A 16,632-nucleotide genomic window follows, 5' to 3' on the forward strand; every position below is an offset into this window, starting at 1 on the left:
GCGGCCTCGCGAGAGCGTGGGGGCTCCCCCCACTGCCAACGTCACATCCGGGTGCTCCGCTGCTGGCGAGCGGCAGCGGCCCGCGCCCGGGCAACATGTCCGTGCCGGGGGCGGCGGAGGGCGGCGGCAGGAGCGGCACCGCCGCCGACTGGGGCGGCTTCGAGGACAACATGCAGGTGGGGCCGGGCCGGGGGTGGCGGCGGCGCGGTGGGACCGAGCCGAGCGGGCGCTGACGCTGTCCGCCCCGGTGCAGGGTGGCGGCTCCGCCGTCATCGACATGGAGAACATGGACGACACGTCAGGCTCCAGCTTCGAGGACATGGGGGAGATGCACCAGCGCATGAAGGAGGAGGAGGAGGAGGAGGTGGAGGGCGAGGCGGGGGCCGCCGAGGAGGAGGACGGGGAGTTCCTGGGCATGAAGGGGCTGCGGGGGCAGCTGGGGCGGCAGGTGGCTGACCAGGTGAGGTGAGCGCGGCCCCCTGCCGCCCCTAGCCCTGGGGGGCCCCGCCTGCCCCCCCGGCCGCTGCCAGCTCCCTTCTCTCCGCAGATGTGGCAGGTGGGGAAGAGGCAAGCCTCCAGGGCCTTCAGCCTCTACGCCAACATCGACATCCTCCGGCCGTACTTTGATGTGGAGCCCATCCAAGTGCGAGCCAGGTGGGCTGGGCTCAGCCTGGGCCGTCTCCACCGGCGGCGGGGGGCACGGGGGGCCAGTGGGAGGCTGGCTGTCCCCCCAGAGCGAGCAAGCTGGGGTGGGCTGCCAGCCTTGCAGGAAGGCTCAGATATGGGGAAACGCACTGTGCTTTGTCCCGCTCTCCTTAATGAGGTCCCCCAGGTGGGCTGGCAGCCCTATCACCTGTCACCCAGCATTGCTGCTCAGGGCAGAAAAAAAGGCTTTGGGGCATCTTCAGCCTTTTAGTACTCAGCTGCGTTACGTGGCTTCTGTTGGGTGTGCAACAGAGCTGTGTCCAAAAAGGCAAAGTTTTGTGAGGCTGGATGAAGAAAGGTGCCTTTCCTTCCTGCTGTTCTGTCAATGATCTCTCATCCCCATGGCTCGCTCCCTAAACGTTTTCACTGAATCCCCTCTCCGGCAAAGTTAACCCACTGACAGTAAGGCTTTCGTCCTTTAGTTACCTTATGTGACCCTGTAGAAGGAATCTCTGTCCCCCAAGGCCTGTGACCACAGCAGAAAATACTGGTAATGTGTGTATGGGATCTTTTACTTCTGAAGCATTTTGTTAACCATACTGTTGTCCTCCCTGCTCCTGATGTCATTCCCTGCTGTGCTGTGATGCAGACTGCTAGAGTCCATGATTCCTGTGAAGATGATTAATTTCCCACAGGTGAGTTCTCTTGCTGAATCAGACTCCATGGCCAGGGGAATGTCCCACAGACACTTTGTAAAACTAAAGTAGTCCATGTTATTAAGGACCTGAGTTTGTTAGGCATTCATCTCCCTGAAAATGTTGGTAAACCCTTTCCTGTGGTTGTTCCAAATCTCAGTGTGCTACCTTTAGCGCTGGAACAGTTTTAGACCTCTAGACTTCATACATTCCAGGCTCCTCATCACACAACCTGTTCTGCTTGGCTCCCATCAGCAGTGGCCTTGCTGTTCTCAGGCAGCTAGGTGATAAACTTCATCCAAGGCACTTCTCACATCGCTTGGGGTGGGGAGCCTGGTATTCAGGAGCGCTAACCAAACCTTCCCTGATCTGTCTCCTCCTGTAGAAGATTGCAGGTGAGCTGTATGGACCCCTCATGCTGGTTTTCACACTGGTGGCCATCCTTTTGCATGGGATGAAGACCTCCGACACCATCATTGTACGTCGAGTCTCAATGATAAGTTGTGGTTTGACTGGGCTCTGGATTGCTATAATGACACTAGAAATGGAGAAGAAACCTCTTCCATGACTCAACAGCATCTTGCTGAAAAGCAGATTGATCTGAGGAAGAACCTTTTGGTTTGGGGATGGGAGGAAGGACGCATCAGAAAGGCTTGATGCTCTGCTGCCGGGAGAGCTGGGGTGTAGGTCATGTGGCACCCTGAACGCTGCTAGCCAGCTATTTGATAATGCCTAGAAAGGCTCTGGGACTCTCTGAGGTGGAATTTGGGTGCTGGCAAGTCACTTCTTTGAGTCTTCCTCATCCTGACTCTGTCTCCACAGAGGGAAGGCACACTGATGGGCACAGCCATTGGCACCTGCTTCGGTTACTGGTTGGGTGTCTCCTCTTTCATCTATTTCCTGGCATATCTGTGTAACGCCCAAATCACGATGGTGCAGATGCTGTCACTGTTGGTATGTACAGATGGAGCTGCCCCAGGATAACAGGTTGGCTGCGTGGTGTTCCAGCACAAGCTCTTCCCAAGAGAATGGGAAAAGTCCTTGTAAATCATGGTCCCAGGTAACTGCACTGGGACAACGTGGAATTCCAGGATGCTCTTCTGACCTGCCCCATCCCAGGCACAGTGATAGCACAAAGAGGCAGTTCCTTCGTGTAGGTCTCCTGCTTTGCAGTTCCTGATCTGAGAGCCTGGTGGTAAAAACCCAGGAGATTGCAATTTCTCTGGAATCAGAGGCTCTTTCATCTGTTTCCCAAAGTGGCAATCTCTGACATCCCTCTGAATCCTTCAGACAGATTATCTGGGTGTGAGCTGCTGTTAAAATTGTTGTGCTGGTTGACTCTTTGGCATTGAATGAGTGGTTTGCGAAGCTTTGCCTTGGTGAAGTGTTGCAGGAATAGGCTCCCCATGCTCTTGATCAACGTCCCTTTGTGTGGGACTGACACTTGTAACATGGACATTTTTGTTTTGTCAGGGCTACGGTCTTTTTGGTCACTGCATCACTCTCTTTGTCACCTATAATATCCACTTCCACTCCCTCTTCTATATCTTCTGGTTGGGTGTTGGTGGACTCTCTACACTACGAATGGTAAGGGGCAGGCAGCCTGGGGCCCTCCTCTTCTGGGGACAAAAAAAGGGAGGGAAGTGTTGTTTGCTTTCTGTTCCTTGGGCCTGGCAGTTCATTTCACAGCCGCTCAGGCTGCTGTGAAGAACAGCCTGATGCTCCTGGGTCATTTGGCCACTGGTGTATGGAGGTGACACTTGGATTCATATCCTCACCCATTCTAACAGCTGTAGGAGATTTACTCCCTTACAGCCCTTGCTGCAGTGGAGAGTCATGCCTGAGCATCCTGCACTCTTGGTGAGACTGGGCAAGGTTCACCTATGTGAAACAGATTACTCTGAATTTGTTGGTGCAAACTGTAAAAAAGGCTCTGAGCAGTGTTTCCACTGCCTCTCACTACTTGGCCTGTCCTCCTGTATGCTCCTGACTGGAATGCCAGAGGCTCAGGTAGCAGCTACCTTGTCTCTAATCACCTCTTTCCTAGGTTGCTGTGTTGGTGTCGCGCACCGTGGGGCATACCCAGCGGCTCATCCTGTGTGGGACCCTTGCTGCTCTGCATATGCTTTTCCTCCTCTATCTGCACTTTGCTTATCACAAGGTGGTAGAAGGTAAGCAAGGGAGATGTGAAGACATATCCTGTTAGATCTGGGGGAAGAGGAGCTGCTTTTTGCTCTCTCTGAGAGAAAAGATGGACAGTTTGGATCTGACCTGAGGGCATCCGTGCCAGTTTCCAACCCAAGAATGACCAGCACTAGCTTTATTAGAGGAAGCTGTCAAAGTAGGGCAGCAGGTAGATGTGGGATGGTTTCTGTGCACTGAGTTTTAGTACTTAGGTCTTAGATTGTGAGGCAGGATGCTTATTCTTTCCCCACAACTGAAGTGTAACAGCACTGACTGTTCTTGCATGCTGATGTGCAGTCCCTTCCTGAATCTTGCTGAAGTTGGGTTGCTTTTCTCTGATCAGGAAATGTGTCATAAGTCTTTTTCCTTCTTTGTGTAACACCTTTTTTATCTTGTGTAGAAGCTCCATCTTCCCCAGTTGGTGCTGTTTACCAGGCTATACATGTTCAGGTCCCCTTTCTGAGTCTCTTTTTGTTTTCTCCTAACAAAGTCTCAGTCTCATTTTAAAAAAAAAAAAGACAAAAAAAGTCTTCCCCCACCACATCACTAGCTTGTTTCCAGATCCCTAAATATGCAATTCTGCAGACCTGTTCGTGATATTTCAGATAAATCTGCATAATTTGGGGTTATAGTATAGCATTACAAGTCCTTTTAGATGTAAATACTGTTCTTTCATGGATCCGTTCTTAAGGTGAAGGTTCTGAGCCCTGATCTGCAACTTTTCAGTAGATGAAATAAGATAAAATATATGTTAAGCCATTTTCTTCAAGGCACTCCAAGACTGATGATCAGTCTTGACATGGTAATTGATAGGGACTGGAGGACGCTTGCATTGGTATGCATGTTTCCTGCCAAGCATGGTCTATGTTTGCATTGCCATGATGAAAATTCCACATTGCACCTGCAGCTGCAGCTCCTGATGTGAGTCTGCAAGTGCATCTCAGGATGAAAGCAAACAATTGGTCTAAGAGTAGGATCTGTGCTGGGATGAGGCTGGGAGAGGATTTTATCAATCTGCCTCGGCAGAGCAGCATCGCTGGCAGTGTCTGCATTTGGTTCAAATGGCAGGGGACTGGATCTGGCACCTTCAGAGTGAATGATCTGCTTTCCTCTTGGGAACATACAGTTTCCCTGCCTCAAGGACAAGCTCTGATCTGTACTTTCTGGTCTCTGGATGGAGGTGTTTACTCCTGTTCAGTCTTTGGGGCTAGATGTCTCCTCCCATCACCTGCAAGTGCTTCGCATGTCCTGGGCCCTGCCCTGGCCAGAAAGAAAAGCAAGAAGAAATGTGCTATCTGCACCTGAACTAACTCTTGCCACTCTCCCCTTTTTTCTGTTCCCTGCAGGTATCCTGGACACATTGGAAGGACCCAACATGCCACCCTTTCAGAGAGTTGCCCGAGACATTCCAGTTGTTTCCAGTGCTGTACTGAACACAACAGCCAAAGCCATTGCGTTGACCCTGTAGTTTCACAGACTTGGACTTGCTTCCTTCACTACTTTTGGGGCTGCATAGGGCCATAATAACGTGCTGCCTCTTGGGAACAGGACAGAACAGCAGGAAGAAGACTTGGTTTTGTTTTCCTGGACCTGTCCTTTGGGTTGCAGTTTTGGGCAGCTGAGTGGACTGCACCTCAGTGACTCAGAAGAACTACACTCTTCCCCCACCAAGGTCTGGGCTGTCTTCAGTAGAGTGGTTCTCTTGCCTGCATGTTTAGTTGGGGTTTCCCAGCACAGTTTGTCCCTTACCCCCTTTCTGCTTGCTGATGTAACCCCAGAGTTATCTGCCCTGTTCCTGTCCTGAAGAGGGAAAAATTAAATTGATGTTGGTGCTGAGTGGTGTCTTATGTTTGAGCCTGTTTGTGTAATGGGAGAGTGGTGTTGGGTCTCTACGCCTTTATCTGTTCTGTCCTAGACTTAAAGCAGGATTCTTTGCAATTTTCTGCTGTCCTACTTCAAATATTCTGTGATATGTGGCCTGTCTTGGGCACCTTTTCCATAGCCCAAGAGGCACAGGAACTTTGGTTTCTGTGGTGATTCTCAGGAACAGCATGATGTTTAACCACATGCTCTTCCTTGTCATGTTCCAGATTGATCCTTCTCTTTTCACTTGGTCCAAGCTGCTATCTCACATCACCTTCTCCTGTGTATGTCAGAAATGTATCTGTCCCCATGCTTTCACAGCACCTTTTGTTCTTACCACTCCTCTGCCCATGTTGCTGTGTGGGACAGCAGTGCTGACTGCAGGGGCAGCATGTTTGTGCATGGTGTCCTGTGGATATTTCTTTTAAGAAGCTGGTTCAGCCCACCCTTTTGCAGCTTGCTCTCATGTCTCCCAGCCATGGGACTTTGAGCTCATTGCTCTGAGCAGGAGCAGCATCCTGCTCCCCCAGACACACAGTCTGCTGTATACTGTCTGGCTTTTCAAGCTGAGTCTAGGCCTTATTTCTGAAAGGACTCCTGGAGCCTTGAGAGTCTCTGGCAAACTTTTCTCCAGTGTTTCCATTAAACAAAGGGAAAAATGGGGGAGTGTGCTATGGTAATAGAGTTGGCACATTTATCTCCAGTGTACTGATGCAGGAAAGCTCCAGTAAGGATGGGAAAGCAGAGCAGCCCAGCCTATAGCTTACTTGCACTGCCGTAACTTGCAATTGAGTCATTCAGATGTAGCCTTCCCTCACTGCTTTAACTTGTACTGGTCCAAAAGTGGAAAGCTGTTAGCTGGTAACTGCTTTCACCTTTTTTCTCCTTATAGCTCTGGATGATTGGGGGAGAGGAGCCACCTCTCACTGAAGTTCACCTTTATGCTCAGGCTGAAAAAAAATCCCCAAGATGTTTCCCTTTCTTGGTGTACCCACAAGTTAGCTGTGCAGAAGGCAGACAGCATGTCAGAACTGCACTCTTTGGTCCTTTGCTTATATTAGTGGGAGAGGATGCAGCTGTAGTGGCATTCAGACTAGTGCCAAGGTGCAATAAAAGAGAGGAAGATAGCACCAGCTACTGTCGTCAGGCTGGTCATCTGCTTCAGTTAAAACAAAAATGTCACCAGATAGGACTCGAGCATTTTCAGTCACAGACCTGCTTTCCACTGTTTGCTTATTCCCGAGTTCATCATTTGTTTCCCTTCCAAGAGCAAGAAGCTCCTCTGCTAACAAACACGTAACAGACATGTTCTCTCACTCTCTTCTCCATGCCACCCCCCCTCCCCTGCCTTGGGAAAATTATTTTGGCTGAAGAACACCACTCAGAGCAAGTTGTGTGGGGGAATGAAATAAATTATTTGGGCTAGTAGTCTCCACATTTTTTGGACCAATTGAACCACTTCAAGCTTCGAGAATTTCTCTTACTTTCAAACTTGACAAAATGGAAGTGTTAGTTTGCAGTGCTGACACTGGTATTTCCCTCTTTATAACTCCACAGGAGGTTGGTTTCTAACTTGCACTTCTTGCCCTGGCAGCCTAGAATGGGTCTGTTTCTCTTGGTGCAAACTCTCCAAGCACAGGCAGGGGGGAAGGAAAGGAGAAAGAGACAATTGTCACTAGAATGAGTCCAGCCAAGAAGAAAAATCATTCTGCACCAAACTTTATCACTGCTGATCTACAGACACTGTTAGAGAAGAGCTGTGGTCCCCTCCCACGCCAAGCCACTTAGCTAGATCAGAGGGATGAAGCTGTGCCCTGTGTTTTCACTCAAAGCACAGGAGAGAGCAGTGAGCAAACTCTTCAAGCTTCCCCTGTGCAGCTTGTGTATCATGTCAGCTGGGGACAGATGACCAGGGTGACAACCAACCACCCTCTCAGAAGCTGTGGGGCTTGCTCTGCTCCAGTTCTTCAGCCCTGATTAATTCTCTGTGCAGCAGCAGCTGGAAGCTGAACTGTTCTGTACTGCCAGAAATTCAGTACTTGGCTGAGAGCTTCAGCATTTCCTTTTGCTGGCAGAGAGGGATGCACTTTTGCAGGGAAATGCATGCATGCTGCAGTTCCAGGGAGCATGCTGAGCACGCAGTCTTAGTAAAGTCCTTGTGGGAGGGCATCTCAGTGCTTATTCAAGTCCTCTAGTTATCAGGACAAGCCTTACAGCCCTATCATGCCAGACTATCTCTGCCTTTGTTTCCTGCCATGGCTTTTGCAGCAAATCTAAAATAATTTTCTCCCTCCTCCCTTGCAGCAAATCTGAAATAATTCCCCCCATCACCTCCCCCTTTTGAGGAAGGGTAGCTCTGTGAGAACTGTGTAAGCCCCTTTTTATTGAATATTAAATAAACATATAAAGCTGTCAGAATAGAAAGAGGAAGCTAAAATGTGTATTAAGGCATCTATGATCACCTCCTCTCCTCTGCAGTACCTGGGATTCCAATCCTTCCAGCCCATCCCTGTTGCACTGTCGCCTTAGTTGTGTTTTGGGTTACAAGTAGGGCTGTTTCTTCTCCCATTTGTTTTCTTTCCTGCATCTAGTCTCAGTCTAGCTGCTCCTCATCCACTGTTTTTCTCTGTTTTTGTGTTAGCTCTTAATGGCATCAGTCTAGAGAGTCAACTCTCACTCCTTGTGCCCCCAGTAGGTAAACAATAAACTACCTTCCTCATACCTGCTGGATAACTGCACATGACAAGGAAGCAGTATCTAGTTCTTCACAAAATACCACTGCCAAATTCCCCTCTGCATAGCCCTTAATTAGGTTTAGTGAGCCAAAGCTTTGAACCATGAGCTTCTGTGCCACTTTTCTCAATGTATTTGAACATAAAGTAAGGTAGGATGCTTGTCTCCTCAATGTGCTCTTGCTCCTCACAACAGGCAGTGAAAATGCCAGCACTAGGGCATCTTCATCAATGCTTCAGGACTGCTGCTATCAATTGAAGTGGGACATGTCCCAGGGGCTCTCTTCCAAGCACCCCTCTAATAATAGCCTGTTTAACAAAGCATGGGTTAATTAGTGCCTGGAGGTAATTTTGAGGGGAGACTGAGTGCAGTCTTCCAGTCGACCTGTATGGATCAGCAACTGGTATTTTCTTGGCCACTCCCCTGCCCACCACTCTGACATTCAGCCTCTCTGCCCCTCACAGTCCTGCAATACACAGGAGCCCGTTCTCACCTGGATCATTTAATGTGACTTTAGAGATCAGTCGCTCCTTTTTTGAAAGCCGTCACTTGTACCACAGCTGGATGCTGACAGCTGCTGCTCATATCCCAGTGAAGATGTGTTGCCAGGCCAGTGGTCTGTTCTTGGCATGTCTTGCAGCCCATGCAACCCTGTGCAACAGGGAAACAGAGAGACATGTGTAGATAGCTCTAGAGAACAGCAATGGGTTACTCAAAAGGCATGGTAACACCTACACCATAAGTTAGGTGCTGCAGCCAAAGTCTTAAAGCTGACATCCGAGCCCAGCTTCTTATCTGCTGCTCCCCGTCTCATTCAGGACCTAGTGTGCAGTACAGCCCTCGGCTTGGTAACCTGCTCCTCCATTTCAATGGAGGAGAATTGCTTCACATCCCCCTCCAGATCCTATTTTCCCCTCACTTTCCATCCTCTCTCTCCCGCCCTGGCCTGCACACCAGAGGAGCCTGGGTTTGTCCCAGAGTTACCCACCAGACTGGAATTCACTTGAGCACGGGTATATGCAGCAGCCAGATTAGTTACGTGCAGAAAGCTGCCTACTTAGGCGGTTTAACCTAATTTCCACATCACTGGCTTCCTTTTTCAGCTCAGTGGAGTTGAAAACGCAGGGGCCCTGCTTCCTATTTCTCTCCAAGTACAGGATTACCCGACGCAGGGCAGGGAGGGAACAAATCCGTCTGATCTGTACCTGGGAATTAGCGGGGTGTGAGATACACCCCTCAGGTCAGGCTGAGGGTGCAGGCTGTGTGCTGCAGGGGTAAAGAAGCCTGCGGCACTTCCCCAACCCTCCACCTTTCACCAGCTTCCTCGGAGCACCAGCTCCGCGAGCCCTGGGCCACGAGGAGCAGTTCATGCTGACCTCGCCATTAAGCCATGGGTCCAAGCTCGAGGTGTAGCAGGTTTAAGCAGAAATGTAACTGAAGCCGGCAGAAGACTGCTGTTCCTCAGACCAAGAAGCACCCAGAGTACACCATATAGCCCAATGGCTTTGGCCCTTTCCCCAGGCAGGAGCCGGGCTGACAGCAGAGCCCTTCCCAGGGGCTCCTCCCACCCTCCCTCCTGCGCACCCTCAGCGCCGGGGACGCAGCCCCCGCCGGCCTTGGCCCCGGTATCGCCTCCGGGCGGCAGGCAGGAGCCAGCGGGCGCCGGCGTCGCCCTTCGCGGGCTTCGAGTGGCGCCGGAGCCCAAGATGGCGGCGGGGGACGCCGGGGTTGGGATGGGGGGGGGGTCCCTCCGCGTCCGCCCCCTTCCGCGCACAGGCCGCCCCGCCCGGCGGGGGGCCGGGGGTGAGGGCGGCGGGCGGTGGCGGCCCGCCTCGGGCGGTAGGAGGGACCGGAGCGGCGGCAGGGAAGAGGCGGGGCGGCCCGGCAGGTGCGGGCGGAGCGGGGCGGGGAGCGGCGGGGCTGCCCGGCCGCGCCCGGCGCTGCTGGCGCAGCGGGGAGGCGCGGCCCCGCGGGGCTCAGAGCCCGGCGCCGGTCCGGATTAGCCCCCGCCGATGGCTCCCCTGGCTCTCGCCGCCCGCGGAGGGGCGGCGGCCCCGCCGGGTGGAGCGGGGCGGCCCGGCGACCGCCGGTAAGGCTGCGCGGTGACGCCCCCGGGGCCGCGGTGGGCCGGGCCGGGACTGCCCGGCGGCGGCGGCAGCAGCGGCAGCGGCGGCGGCGGCGGCGTTGGCGCCCGCCCCGGCCCCGGCCCGCAGCGCGCAGCGCGGCTCCCCCCCGGCGCCCAGCCACCGCGGCGGGATCGGCGGGCGGCGGCGGGCGGCAGCTTCCCGGGCGGGGGGAAGATGCTGCCGGGGTCCATCCAGATCTCCGGGGAGACGCTATCGGGGGCGGAGATCCGGGACATCTGCGAGAGCCTGCGGGAGAACTCGGTGCGGCTGCTGTCGCTGCGGGGCTGCCAGCTCTCCGAGCGGGACTTCGGGCATGTCTGCCGCGGGGCGGCCGAGTCCCGCTCCCTGGCCCAGCTCAACCTCAACCTGGGCATCGTGTCCAACATCAACCGTGTCAAGCAGCTGGCCGAGGCCCTGAAGACAAACCGCTCCGTCCAGTCCCTCTTGTGAGTACAGCGGGGAGGGGGATGCCCCTGGCCCCCTCCTGGACGGGGACGGGTCTTTCGGCGGCTCGCAGCTCAGGGCCAGCCCCTGAATTTAAGTCTAGTCGGAGGAAAAACGCCCTTGACGTTGCGGACGGTAACCTGGTCGCCCTTCACCCGGCTGGGAGAGAGCCACTTCTGCCCCCGCCGGCTGGGCACGGCCCTGGCTTTTAGTGCCGGGCCCTCCAACCTGGTTGCCCGGTGGTGAGGGCTGCCCCTGCCCCGCTGGCATCCCGGCCGGGAGAGGAGGGCCACCGTAGCGGCCAGCTGACCCTTGCAGCAGAGGCTTCCTAGCACTTTTTCCCCACTTGGGGTTAGGATTTGTCATCCTCCTCATTTGGTCTGCTTCTCCCGGCCCATCAGGTTAGTTAGTCCCCAGGAAGAAGGCTCCATAGTAATTTTCCCTTTTACCTGCACAGCCTCCATGGGAGTCCCCTGACAGATGCAGGCTTGGCCCTCCTCAACCCTGCTCTCTCCATCCACCCCTCGCTGGTGGCTCTGGATCTAGGAGACTGCATGCTGGGTGATGAAGGCATCAACCTTATCTGTGGGCTCCTGCCGCCTGACGGCGCCAAGTCCGGTAAGCACCAGGGGCCATGGGTTGCACAATGACTGGTGGAGCTTTCCCATAGAGCAGATGCATGCAGCAGTAAATCCTCAGCCCTGGAGGAGACAGGCTCTGTAGTTTGCCTGGGCTGAGGAATTTCTTTCCCCAACTTAAGTAAAGCAGAAAAGCCAAGCAATAGAGGAGCCGTTCCCTCGAGCAGGCATGGGTTTTCTGCTATTGATCTGTCCTGCTGGCAGTTTGGAGCTCGGGGACCAACAGGTTGCTTCTGGTTCATAACAGGAGCATTTGAAACTGGAGGAGGGGACAGTTTGGATTTTGCATTTGTGTGTTGATAATGACCGTAGATAAATATGTGGTGTGCCCCCACCTCAGCACTTGGCTTTACTGTCAGTGCCTCGGAATTGTCCCTGCTTGTGGGCGCACTCTGTGAGTGTGTAGTTGCATGGTCATAGTCTTAGTGCCAAGACTCAGATCTTTGCAGGGGATGATCTTTGGTGGTCAGAAGCCTTTGGTGAGCCAGTTAAGCTGAGAGCTGGCATGAGGTAACACCACCCCTCTCTCCTGACTCTCAAAGTGCTTTCCACCTCCCCCCAGCACCTTCTCCTCTGTGTGCTCACAGTGCCACTGATGCTGTTATCTCTGCTGGCCACCCGTCCCAGGTGCACGCTTCTGAGCCTACTGTCCCCGTTATCCTCTCTCCAGCCTATCACCTTGTGCCACCTCCTTCTCCTAGTCAGTTGCCTCACACACCCCTTACTTGTTTCCATTGTATTTGCTATTTAGGGTAAGCAGGACACAGGTTGGTAGAGCAGAGAAATGGGGTGGTCACAGCATGGGCAAATGAAGGGCTACTGCTGAAGTGAAATATGTGATGACAGTTGTCAGAGCAAACCAAACCCTTTAGCCTGTCAGAGTACAGGGGACACGACTCAAAGCTGTTCAGGTTAGCTGAACTAGCTCCCCTGAGACTGCTTTAGTGACCCTAAGGCTCTGGTTTGGCTTCTCTCTCTTCTCCAGGCCTCAAAGAGCTAACGCTGAGCGCCAACCCAGGTGTCACAAGCAAAGGCTGGGGACGCCTGGCCATTGCAGTGGCTCACAGCTCACAGCTCCGCGTGCTGAACCTGGACTACAACCCCCTAGGTAAGCTGGGGGGCCAGGAAGGAGGAGCAGGGGACGTTGCACTCCTGCCTCTCAGCATTTGTGCAATTTGCGCCAGTGGGTGGCTGGGGAACAAGCTCTAGAAAGGTGGTGGAGCATCACCAGCAGGATGGGGCAGTTTCTTGCATAGGTGCCTTCTGATCGCCAGCAGCGAGTTGACACTGCCAGGCACCTTCAGCTGCAGGAAAAGCCAGCCTTGCTGCTCTGCTTGTGTGAGGTGGCCACGTGCCCTGTGGGGGGGTGCAGGAAGGAGGTTGTGCCTTGCCCGCTCCACCGCCTTTGTCGGCACATTCGACCCTCCACATCTCCCCTGTTCCTGAAGTGCCTATGTTCCTGGGTGCCGATGCTAGCTTGGCACATGCAATATGTCCCTGTGCTCCCCCTTCATCTTCCCAGCAGAGCAGGGAGGAGGAAGAGGAGAGCCTGGCACTCGTTGCCATAGAAACCAACTCTCTCCAGCTCTGCTGCAAGGTGGTGAGGAGGAGACCAGGCCATGCCTCCCTGAGCATCAGCAGGGCGCTCCCCTCCTCACCCTGTCTGGAAACAGAGCCTCCCTCCAGGCCCTGTCTGTCTGACCAGGTGCCTCCTCTTGGGCAGGAAAGGCCCTAGGGTGTTACCTGACAGCAGCTTGGTTTTGTTTTTTTTTCTAAGAGAACATGTCACAGTTGTACAGTATCTTGGCACTCACTGGGAAATGTCAGGAGACATGCTGGAGTCTTGTCTCTTTACCAGCATCAGTGTTTAATGCTCCTGGTCCTGCTGCATCCACCCCCAAAAGTATGCCCCCTTTCCAGGGAGGCAGTCCATCAGCTGATGCGGAGTCCTCTTTCTGGCTCCAACCTCACCCTGGACTGAGGTATTCAGCTCCTTGTTCTGCATCTGGGGTGTCTTACAGGAACTGTTAAAGGCCCTCCCATCCTTGAGTAGGAAGGAGATTTGGGAAGATAAGTTTCCTTGGGGAATAAAAACAATTTCACTGTGTTCCCCTGATAATCAGTGATTGTTCCCATAACCACAAAATGCTGTGCCTTTACCTTGTCTCTTTTCTCAGTTAGCTTTTTTTTCCCTTCAAGGTAACTGAGATTTGGAGGTTCTCTGATGGCAGAAATACTCAGAGGATGTTTCCATGACAGCTCCAGGCCTGTGAAGGCATGTGGTATTACATGCAGGAAGGCAGGCACTGCTGACAGCCCCCGTTTGCTTCTCCCACAGGTGACCAGGTAGCAGGGATGCTTGCTGTTGCTGTGGCCTCCAGTCGAACCCTTGAAGTTCTGGACTTGGAGGGAACAGGACTTACCAACCAGTCAGCCCAGGTATGAGAGCCTACAGTTACTCTACAGCATCACTGACATCCCAGGGGCATAGGTCTTGGCAGTCTGTAGAGGCCTTAGGACCTATACCTGCCTCCATCCCCCTCCCCGAGTCCACATGCACCCCCATCCCTCCCTGTGCCCAGGGGTGCTGTTACATTTGGCCACAGGAGGAGCTCATAAGCCACAGCTCTGACATAGGGCTCCTGGATCTCCCTCAAGTCAGCAGGGAGAAACACGTGGCTCTATTTGTAGTTTGGTTTTCTTGGAAGAAGTAAGGAACTTGTGACTGAGGATCAGAGCTAAAGCTCTGTGGACAGATAGGGGCCAAGGCTTGGTAGCACAGGCTCTCCTCTCAGAGCCTCAGCTCCCAGTGGTGAGAGGGGACTAGCCTGGATATGTGGCAGCAACAGGGTGTAGAGCAGTCCCTTCTTCTTTAGATACAGCCACGAAATCCAGGCTCAGCTTTTCCCACAGAAAGATGGGAAGTCCTCAGGCTCTCAGAAAGCCTGGTGAAGGGAGGTCAAAACCAAGGGAAGGTGGAGGTAAGAGGAGGAGGGCTGGAGTTTGCAGGGAGACAGAGCATTGAAGCTCTTTCCATTCAGCCTAGCTGCTGTTTGTGCTGCTTGTTAGCCTGTTTATCTCACTCTCCATGCAGACCTTGCTGGACATGGTAGAGAATTACCCCACAGCCCTACGGACACTCATCCTGGCGGAGAACAACATTAGTCCTGAGCTGCAGCAGCAGATCTCTGACCTGCTCTCAGAGGGTGAGGAAGAGGAAGAGACAGAGGCTCGTGAAGTCACAGCCAGGGAGAAGAACCCCTGGATCTGCCAGAACAGTAAGACCTGGGCTGCGGGGAGGGGCTGACAGGCAGGAATTGGGGTGTCTGAGGTGTTTCCAGCACCACTGGTCTCTCATGGTGGGGCTGCTGAATGGGGTCTGTCCCTTCTCCCTGTGAACTGGAATTCAGACAGCCTCCAGGCATGACCTTCATGTTAAATAGTGTTGGGCTGAGCCACGCTTGGAAAAGCAGCCTCCAAGGACAATGCGGCTGCTGCAGAGTGGAAGCAGTACCTCAGAGGCGTTTTCCCTGATGCTGCAGGAACGAAATCTTTGTGCAAAGTCTTAAAACTCAAGGGCAGGAGCATTAAAGATCTTGGGGGCCATTGCCAGATATCCTAGCCAAAAGTCATGTCATTCCTCATTGCAACCAGAACAGCATCAGCTGTTCCTATCTCTGCATCCCAAATATGTGAAGGCTTAGCCAGGTGCTACAGCCTGTCTGTTGCTTGTAGCAGAAAAAAGGGTATATTATGGAGATAGCAGTAACCTGTTGTGTCGTGTTTGTATATGTGAAATTGTATATTGTCATGACTACCTTGTGATCCTGCTGGTTTGTTGTTTTGGGGTTTTTTTTTACCTTTAGTTGTCCTTCTTCCCTCCCAATTCTCATCTTGGACTAGCAGCAGACAAGCACAAGCACTGCCTGGGCCTCAAAACATCTAGATGCTCATTTATTAGAGCCATAAAAAGTTTTGAATGTGTAGGACTCTGGGTCTGAAGTACATGGGCAGTAAAGACCTCCTCCCTCACATCCAGGGAAAAAAAAAATTCTGTTTAAAAAGCCTTCTGGATGGGCAACTGGTACCCTGCTGAGTTTCTTACTTGCTATGCATGCCCATTCTCCTTGCAGCTGATTCACTTGGCGTGGGGAGAGTCGCAGTGTTCCTGGCTGGCACTCTATGCCATCACAGAGTCAGCAAGCTGCCCTCACCTTCCTGAGGCAGGGAGGGGAGGGCTGCACAAACCCTCCATTCATGCAGCGCAGAAAGTCAGATTTCCAGGCCTTTGCTGCCGTAAAATGGCTGCTTGCCCGCTGCATTCCCTGCTCTTGGGAAGGCAACACCACCACCCTACGTGGATTTGGTTGGCTTGCAGCCTGCTAGCCCGTCCCACCTGGATGCTCTCTCTAGCTGAAAAGACACTTGGTGAGTGCAGATTTAAAGGTCTACGCAGGGCTGGGTAAGGGCACGGCTGGATCAGCACGAGTATCACCTGCAAGTGTACATGGGGAGGGTTCAGAGCTGATGTTCCTCTCGATAGCCAAGATAACAAATGCAGATCCCCACCCTGGGCTCTTGCTGCTGTCTCTGCCTTCCCTGCCCGCCCCCCACCAAACATTGATTCTGTTCTGCTGTGTGGCCAGAGTAGACCTAGTTACTACTTAATCTCACAATCCTCTCAGCAGTTCACTTCCCATCCTGCAGTGCTCTAATTCCTCATCCTCACCTCTGGATCTGGAGTACAGCCCTGCACCCTCGGGCAGCCCAAATGGCTCATGGTTTTCTCCCTCTCTTGCCACAGATTCCAGCTCCCAGATGGTCCTGATGACATCAGGTCTCGGTGACAGCCTCTTAGCAGAAACAGAAATGTAGCTGGGCTACCCTGCCTGCTTCTGCCGAGAAGAGCACCATGCCCACTGGAGGAGCGTGCGTGCGGCAGCCCCCCTGCCTGCCGGGGGCTGGCCCAGCCATCTTCTTACCCATTTCACATCCTGTTGATGCCTCCCTCGGTTCTCTGACTACCAGATGCTGGTCCGAGCGAATCTCTACACACGTCTCTGTGTTGTCACGCGCCCCGTCGGCCGCTTGTGATTGTCCAGTTGCTGCATGTGTAGCTCATGCTGCCCTGCCTCCCCCCCCACGCCCGGCTGTGCCCGCAGGGCACAGGCTGTATTTATTCAGATGTGTATAAGAGATGTTCTTTCTATTGCTTGTACTGCTGTCGCGATGAGAGTTTTATAAAGGTCACAGATGTGGCACCACTCATGGTAGCGTGAGCCTCCGTCACTGCGGCCCCGATAG

At 53.4% G+C, this 16,632-nt stretch overlaps 2 protein-coding genes and 1 long non-coding RNA gene across 4 annotated transcripts; 2 read left to right on the plus strand and 1 right to left on the minus strand.

Moving 5' to 3' along the window:
* Positions 1 to 42: 42 nt before the first annotated feature.
* YIPF3 (Yip1 domain family member 3) lies at positions 43 to 5,360 on the plus strand. The gene is made up of 9 exons (XM_069800440.1): positions 43 to 176; positions 254 to 460; positions 548 to 654; positions 1,295 to 1,340; positions 1,726 to 1,818; positions 2,163 to 2,294; positions 2,814 to 2,927; positions 3,388 to 3,511; positions 4,871 to 5,360. The coding sequence occupies exons 1-9, from the start codon at positions 96 to 98 to the stop codon at positions 4,990 to 4,992; spliced, it is 1,026 nt and encodes a 341-aa protein (XP_069656541.1). The 5' UTR covers positions 43 to 95; the 3' UTR covers positions 4,993 to 5,360.
* Positions 3,469 to 9,307, minus strand: LOC138688617 (uncharacterized). Its single transcript, XR_011327507.1, has 3 exons — positions 8,856 to 9,307; positions 8,614 to 8,771; positions 3,469 to 4,015 (listed from the first exon to the last, which is right to left on the minus strand). It is a non-coding gene; the product is annotated as an uncharacterized lncRNA (long non-coding RNA).
* A 676-nt stretch (positions 9,308 to 9,983) lies between these two features.
* LRRC73 (leucine rich repeat containing 73) lies at positions 9,984 to 16,596 on the plus strand. Of its 2 annotated transcripts, XM_069800458.1 has the most exons (6): positions 9,985 to 10,692; positions 11,148 to 11,308; positions 12,314 to 12,436; positions 13,667 to 13,767; positions 14,423 to 14,606; positions 16,133 to 16,596. In XM_069800458.1, the coding sequence occupies exons 1-6, from the start codon at positions 10,421 to 10,423 to the stop codon at positions 16,201 to 16,203; spliced, it is 912 nt and encodes a 303-aa protein (XP_069656559.1). In that variant the 5' UTR covers positions 9,985 to 10,420; the 3' UTR covers positions 16,204 to 16,596. The 2 variants fall into 2 exon arrangements, with proteins under 2 accessions (XP_069656561.1, XP_069656559.1); XM_069800460.1 differs by lacking the exon at positions 12,314 to 12,436 and having other exon boundaries at positions 9,984 to 10,692.
* Positions 16,597 to 16,632: the final 36 nt, after the last annotated feature.

The sequence above is a fragment of the Haliaeetus albicilla genome, chromosome 13, assembly GCF_947461875.1.
Source record: "Haliaeetus albicilla chromosome 13, bHalAlb1.1, whole genome shotgun sequence".
NCBI classification, from domain to species: domain Eukaryota; kingdom Metazoa; phylum Chordata; class Aves; order Accipitriformes; family Accipitridae; genus Haliaeetus; species Haliaeetus albicilla.